Source organism: Rhea americana, unplaced genomic scaffold (genome assembly GCF_003343005.1).
Source record: "Rhea americana isolate MKP2758 unplaced genomic scaffold, rheAme1 scaffold_10, whole genome shotgun sequence".
Taxonomy (NCBI): domain Eukaryota; kingdom Metazoa; phylum Chordata; class Aves; order Rheiformes; family Rheidae; genus Rhea; species Rhea americana.
Window position 1 is genome coordinate 5,068,592 of NW_028185039.1, and position 7,999 is coordinate 5,076,590.

The 7,999-nt window shown below is 43.5% G+C and overlaps 1 protein-coding gene across 1 annotated transcript in view; it reads left to right on the forward strand.

The window, feature by feature from the left end:
* The first annotated feature begins 3,961 nt into the window (after positions 1–3,961).
* The window catches only part of TMC7 (transmembrane channel like 7), a 19,297-nt gene continuing 15,259 nt past the window's right edge, over positions 3,962–7,999 (forward strand). Inside the window, exons 1-2 of the mRNA XM_085300615.1 lie at positions 3,962–4,473; positions 5,062–5,233. Of these exons, the coding sequence (XP_085156741.1) occupies positions 3,962–4,473; positions 5,062–5,233 (684 nt within the window). The remainder of the gene's footprint in view (positions 4,474–5,061; positions 5,234–7,999) is intronic.

Genomic DNA, 7,999 nt, shown 5'->3' on the forward strand with positions numbered 1-7,999 from the left:
GAAATAGAAATCGTGGAAAAATGACGCTCTTTTATCATAAAGATCATCTAGTTTCGTAGAGTATGGCTGGACAATTCCTCACTGTTGTTGTCTAAGTTTTTTTTTATTAATGAATTCCTTTCCTGTTTCACATGTTCTATGCAGCTTCTAAGTGAAAAATCAGACTGATTTCCGAAACCGCAAGTGAGTTTGAGAGACAGACCAGAATTAAAGTTAGGCTAAATGCTGCCTTAGGAACTAGGTTCCATTACTCTTCTACAGTCTTACTCCCAACAGTTTCARCACAGCTGCAACAACCTAGGAGGTCTCTCAGAAAATTTAAGAAGCCTGTAAACTGAGGTTAAGCAAGCACTACACTTGAGATAACCTGATCTTAAATTGACACATTAACAATGAAACCAGTGTGAATCACACACGGAAGGGAAGGACATTTACCTTCTATGCAAACTTCCACAGCACCTGGTCTTTACCAACAAATGATACCTTTTACTGGCCTTCTATTGTGTTTGCACTGCTGTCAGCAGGATTAACAGGCACCGATGATGATTACTTTAGACCCTGAGTCAAATGCAGCAATGTAAACTATGCCTACGTTACAGATCAGTGAAAGACAACACACGATAGCAGTAAAGACTGCTCTGCTTACCAGCAGAGGGGCAAATGACAGGCAAYAAACTGGGGAGGGAAGGGCGAGAGTCACAATGCTGTTGTCTCTCCTAGCACCCTGCTGGACCGCAAGCTCACAAAGGAACATGTTTCCTAGTCCTATAGTATAAAGCTACATACCAGAACCCAGACCTCGTCCTTTCCTGCCCTTCCATCCTTTCTTGGTGAGAATAGGGCTGCAGAGAAGCYGGGCAGGCTGGCAGGAGCAGGCCAAGTAGTGTCCATCCGACACACGGGGAATGTCCTACTGTTGAACTATCTCTGCCCCTAGCTGGCTGCTCCCATCTTCTCTGGCTATCGCTTCAGTCTGTTGAGCTCAGTCCCTTATCTGCTCCTTGGCCAATCTTTGCACCTGTTCACTTGTTTGCTCTGTCCTTTCCATTGAATGTATCTCTGGTAATTCCTCCTCTGCCCCCACCCCAAACACAGTAAGACTATAATGTTTTCATACTGTCCACTTTGTTTCCAAGATAAATCCCTTCTCTCAGCTGTGGCTGCTTAGACAAGGGAAAGGAGCTTTCTGGGAGTCAGCTACTTCATGTTTGCATGCTGTCTCAAATAATGAGACTCTACTCCTTCACCTGAGTTTAAGCATCTCTGCAATAAACATGCTCCTGAAACATTGAAAAAAATCATCATAACAATTTTATAGTTTAACTTCAGCGCCTAGTTAAGTGCTGTAAGGACACATTTCAAAGTTTTTGCTTACTGGCAGTAGATGAAAGCTCAGACATTTCATTAATTCTGTGAAATTCATAGTACTCTCCCTAATCTACCACAAATACCTGTTCCTCCTCTTAAAAGGCCCCACACAGTCATAATCCTCATGGACTGAAGTACATAGCACACTAATTTTGTATTATCTAACCTTTTTGCCAGAGATCCCTTTGATAACAAGCTTCTTTGCCTTTGCTACTTGTTGCTTTGCTTTTCTTATTTCTGACCTTAGGCTGCCAACTTAATCCTTTAGGAAAACTGAGTGTTAGTGAAAAGGAACAATCAGGGATATGCAACTATTAAAATCAGAAATAGCCAACTGAATACTAAAAACAGTATACCTAGCATAGAGAGGAAAGAATAGCAAGAATGGGATGCGTGAACAGAATTACGTATTATATCMGTAACACTTGAAGGACATTACCTAGCTCATAGTTTGATCACCATGAAAAAAAATGCTAAGAAAATCATCACTTCATACCAGTGCAAGTCAACTTGYGAATTTCCAAACTTCAGAGTATTGCATTCTTTGCGTATAACAGGATTAAATCTTGCTGTGAAATACAAGCTCTTAAAGTCTTTCTATTAATCAACATTACCAGCTACTAGTATTCAGAGGAAACATTGGGTTACAAAAAAAAAGGGGGTGGGGGTTCAAGTGTACCTGTTTGGAATTAATTTTCCACTCTCAACAAAAGGCAGCCCATTACACCAGGTTTACTCGAATAGTTCTAAATGTTTGCCTTAAAGAAAGCTTGTTTATTCTGCACTTGTAATGGACACCTACCAGTTTAAATGCAAGCTTCAAATTACACTTTAATGAGAGGCATCAGTTACAGGAGTCTCATTCACATGTTCAATTAAAAAATCTTATGAAAAATACACACATGATAATTTTAGATGATAAACAATGTTTTAAAGACACACAATGTTGCTGAGCCAAAGAAAAAAAAAAGCCATTGTCCTGTTTGTAATTTTTAACTTAACTTCCTGTTAGGACATTGTCATCTCATTACAATTTGCGCAACCAGCATTTAAGATGACCCCAAAGGAAAACAAAAGCTATTTGCTATATTCTAGTGAATCAGCTAAGAAGCTAGAAAACAGCTGGGTTGTTGGGGTTTTTTGTTTTTGCGTTTTTTGCTTGTTTTAACCAGAAGAGAATCAACATTTTCAGAGTTTTACTCTAGCTCTTAAAAATCCTTATAARTTACTTCCAAATTGCTGGACAAATAACTTCACATAAACTACATACTTACTTCAGACACTGTATTTTAATTTAGCTATATTTTGTATCTTGTTAGTGTGTTAAGATTCTCCTCCACAATGAACATAGAGAAGCTATGGACTATACAAGTCATAATTATAAAGGTCTTTTCTCAAAAATACGAGAAGGAGCACCTCCTAAAAGTTCCAGTTCCTGGCAGCAGCACGACAACATCTCACTACTTTCCCAGCAGGAATAAAAGTCCTCCTGACTTTCACACAACCCACACCCTAAACTCTGAAAAAAAAAAAAAAAAAAAAAAAAAAAGAAAAAAAGAGGAAAAAGAAATGAAAATCACTGTATTGGACAGAGGACTGCTGTATCAGCCCGGAACAGGTGCCATCTCGATGGCACTGCCTTGCACAGTCAGCCAGCTGCCACCATCGTCCCACACCAACCCCTGCTCACGTGACACGGCCCTGACATGGCAYCCGCACTTCAGTCAGCCTCCTGAAYGTGCCTGGAGCGATAGACTGCTGCTTCTGCTACATGGAGAAGGATCATGCTGCTTTTGGTCCCAGGACTAGCTGAGACCACCACCGTGATGCAATGTCAGTGGAAGGAGAAGATAACGCAGTCTCCCTGCACTGACTGCTTGTARCTGAGCTGCACTGTAACAGAGTGTACTAGGGACAGAGGTTCAGCAATAAATCTTGAGTGTGAAGGCTTGGCTTTTATTTATATTCAGTCTTCTGCCTGGAAATGTCTCAACCTTTGTAAACTAGGCATGATGCAAAAAAAAAAAAAAAAAAAAAATGCTAGAGATGAAGAAAAGAGATATTTAAGAAGTAAGCCTACGCATTTTGTGGGACTGACTGAACACTTGACTAGGAAGAACAGGAATGTTTAAACATAAGATTTTGCTGCCTTCTTAACAAAAAAAAAAAATATATACTTCTGGCTTCCCATTACACTTTATAAGTATGAAAATCGCAACCTACCTTTTGGAAAATGTGGTGATATCACTCACTAGCAAGCACTCTCCAACACACAAGCTGTAGCAAAGTGAGAACAGACGTCACACTGCAAGCAAGCCCCGCAAAGCCAGTGTAATGCCTCTCAAACTGAAGCGCAGCTTCCTGGCTAAACACATCAGGGAGGACGAAATTTGCTGTGACAGTTAATCCCACATGGGCTCAACACTTCCAGCTGGAAAGAACAAAACCTCTTCTGTGACTAACGGGAAGACAAAGCTGTGATGTGCCATGAGGCACCACTCTGGGTGCCTGCTCACCCCTGGGCTGGCAGAAGCAGAGTTCAACCCCGTGCATACCTGCAGTCCAGCCCCAAAGGTTACATTCCTCTAAATGAATGGTGAATGCTAGAAAACTGCAGGAGCCTGTTAGGCTGTTTCAGGAGACTGCCAGCCCCGGGGCAGAGAGAAGCCACCCTCCCTTCCCACCGTCAGAGCGCTGGCGCAGCCCCTGCTCCGACCACTGCAGGYCCCACTGGCGAGCACCTCCCCGGTGCCAAGCCCCAGGTGACCGCGCTGCCTTTAGCTGCTGGGGAAAACAGCCCCAGAAACCAGTGCAGAAACTGCAGAGCTGCAGTGCGAGCAGAACCTGGCACAGCCCCAAGCCCCAGAGACCCCCGGCACCGGTCCCTTACCTGCCTGCCTCCTGGAGAGGCGCAGCCAGGCCCCAGCTTGCCCCTCGCCAGGTGCCTGTGCCAAGCACCCGGGGGCAGGCACCTGCGGACGGTCACTCTGCGCCGGCTCCTCCCGGATTCCCAGTCCCGCCCCCGTCCCGGGCGCAGCAGCCCTGCGCCTCTGGCGAGAAAGGGAGAAGGGAAGCCCTCACTGCTTATGCTTTAAAAAGAAAAACGTAAAAGCKCCTTTTTCACTTTACCTGTGGTAGAATATGTTGCTTTATATATACTTGATCTCGAAGCTATTCACTCTCCTTCACTGCCCCGATATAAAGTACACTTCGTCCTTGGCCTGGATTGCAATAACACAATTAAAGGACAGCAAGAAATGATTCTTAGACTTGGGATGTATTACCTTCATCTTTGGATTAATCATTTGTAGAGCAGAGAGAAAAAAGGATCTCAACACTGCATGTTTTTAGCTTTATTACAAGAAGGCCTCATCTAGAGGTGAAAAAATTAGTTCATGCTAATACAGGCGGTAAACAGCAGCTCTTGGCTGGGAAATTTAATATCAGCTCTGTTTTCTTGTCTTCTGAAGGGACCATTACATAATTTTTTCTCCTTTTGTGAGATACATAGTTACTGACATTTTTTGTCCTCTTCCCCTCCTTACATCTTGTTTTCAAGCAGACATGGACAAAACTATGGACTGGACAAAGCTACAGACGGTGACTAGGCAGCATGCAATACAGAGAAATCAATGAAGTGCTGGGTATCCTAGTGCCTCTTGCTCACACCTCCCAACGTGTTCACGCTTTTAGGCTAGGCTTATGGCAGGAGTTTCTTCCCAGAGCAACTGTGCACCTAATATTCACTGCCAGGCAAGTGCAGCATCCTTCCTGGAAGGATACTGCTGTCATCAAGGCAGAGAAGCATCCTCAAATTGAACATAGGGGCCAACAGCTGACACTGCAACAGGACACCAGTGAAAAGGTAAATAGGATAAGGGCAGAACTGACTCTGCTATACCAGACCTGTGCTCTGTTCAWATTACTTTCCCCTTTTTACTGTACAGATTTACAGAATCCCAGTCATTTCTGTGTTAATATGGCTTGTTGTACCACTTYAGCATATTTTCTCTCTCCTACAAGGCTCATCTTAAAACCTCTAGAAAGTATTTCTAAGARACTTCTGTGGTCAGCAAATTTAAAGCAGGAAAAAAACCATCCTGAACTAAAGGCACCCTCATCAGTCAGTGTGGAACTGGTTACAAACCAATTTGCTCAGTGCTTTCCAGTTCTGCAGCTGTGCTGTTCTAACACCTGAGGATCACTTTTACCAAATGGCTCGTGCTTTTTCAGCTCTTAAATTGAATAAAACATGTTTATCCTGTACCAGACATATTCAACACTGACTTAAGTTTTCTTATGTTTTGCCCAAGGCAACATTCCCAGCATGGTTGTAGAGCACTTGTCTGTAAACTCTTGTACTGAGCTAGGAGCTGCCTGCATGTTGCAGACCACACAGCAAAGCACGGTAGTAGTCAAACAGAACCACCTCCTACTGTCCCCCAAAATTAAACAAATCATTTCCCAAATATTTAAAAGCCTTTTGGAGGTGGGTCATTATGAAGAAGAACCATATGAGAGAAAGCGCCCCGGAAACAATTGCTTTCACTAAACGAGAGGGCCAGACCTTTGGGTTCATGGGAAGCAGTGTGTCGTGCCAGATTCTGTGCTCAGCACAAACAGCTGCTCTTGTAATATCTTACAAGATATTGGACAAATATATTGGACAAATACCGCACGGAGGAAGCTATCACTCTCCCTGCGTATCCCTGACAGACTCCTGCAGCACCACCCATTCGAGTCAGCTCATCAGACTTCCTTTTTTCCCATCTAAGGCTGCTGTAATCCACAAAACGCACTGAAACAATTTAAATTGTATAACAGCTTTCTCAATTGAAAAAGAGAAACTAGAAAATATTTTCACAAAAATTCTGCAGAACTCAACCTTGTTCCTCAGTTCCTCCAACCTTACTTTAATCTGTTCTTTCAAGGTCACTAACCCAATACTTTTAAAGCACACAGAAATTCAGAAAGACAGTATTACTAATCAGGCAGTTTCTTCCCCCCTTTTCTCACTTAAGATTGTATTCTCAGAAGTAAGAAAAGGAATAAAAAGCAGCCCTGACACSCCAGATATCACTAAGAAAGTCCTAGACTGTACATATTCTTACTTAAGGCAGAACCAGCCCTGCTGCATATTCACAGCCTAGCACAAAGATGACCCASRCTTGGATGGCTTCAAGGGACCAACMAGAATGGGTGCTTAGGCTGTGCTGGTGCAAAACAAATATGTATCTGGTGTATGTATGGCAGAGTTAGCACAAAAAATGAACAATACAAAATGGTTTTTCAAGAATGCTACTGAGGGTTTTAATCTCCAACTCCTGAATTTTCAGGAATGATCAACTAGAAGGTATTTCACAATGAAGTACAGGAAATGTGATATCCAGTCAATGATCCAAAACTACCAGCGTAAACAGACTTCATCGCAGTTCTGTTACAAACAAGCCAGCCCCGACTAGGCTCAAGCTGACCTGCAGCCCAGCCTCTCGTGAAGGCAGCAGGCAGTGATGCGGCATCAGCCTTTGCTTTAGAGCAGCTCCCGCCTGGGAAAAATCATAGCACAGATCTGTGAAAAGGAGAAGAGCATTAGGCTTGAACTCCTGCCCTCTTGTACTAGAGGGCAAGAACCCGGAGAGCGACTTACTGGAAGATGCGGACATGCTACAGCTTATTTTCATGGGAAAATAGCTAAAAGAGATATCATTCATATTGTAGACTAACACATCAATGTGGTACTACGAGTATCTACAACAGGTCTTTCTGAAGCATAGCTTAGCTCAGTAAGGAAGTTACTGTGCTGTAAATCCACACCTATTTATTTCACAGTTCCCCAAAGAGATGAGGTGCATCTTTTTCCTCCAGCAATAATACACCTCAAGCAGCAACACACCAACTTATCAATCATAATCACATACATCTGAATTATTTTGAGTACTATTAGGATGTCAATTTACATTTTTATCAATAAAATCTTGTATTTTTACCATGAAGAAAATTGACCTAACTATACAGATTATTACCGCTAATAAAGCAATGTGAAAACCACATACCTACCTGGGATAATAAGGCATAGGTGGGAGAAGTTAAGGAGTGTCTTTTCCATATGTGTGATTCAGCATCCTGAAACCTACTGATGACTTATTTTCACAACCAGTGAAGGAAACGAATGAGGAAGTTTGGAAAACCKGTTTATGAATTTAACTGTCAGAACATGGTCCAAACTACTTGAAACACTTATTTTTTCACACACGATACTGTGAAAATCGTTGTTAGGCTCTATTTTACTCAGTATTTTTCCTCAGAAAAGCAGTATTTTCACATTAAAGGTAAGAATTAACACACAAAACAAGTCTCTCTGGGACACTTAGCACAACCTAACTGCCGCAGAGAACCAAGAGCTCCAAGCACCTGCCGACCTTCTCGCTCGGGCTGACACGGCGCTATTTCACCGGGGAACGGACCCGTTCCCGCCGCGGCCGGGCAGCTCCCCGGGGAGCCCCGCCCGGCCGCGAGCCCCGCCGCTGCTGGGGGCAGAGCCCGCCGAGCCGGGCCGCGACGGACACCGGCGCCTCAGGGCGCGAAAGCGGAGGGCGCGAGGCCGGCTGCGGCTCAGGGCCCGCGGGCCCCC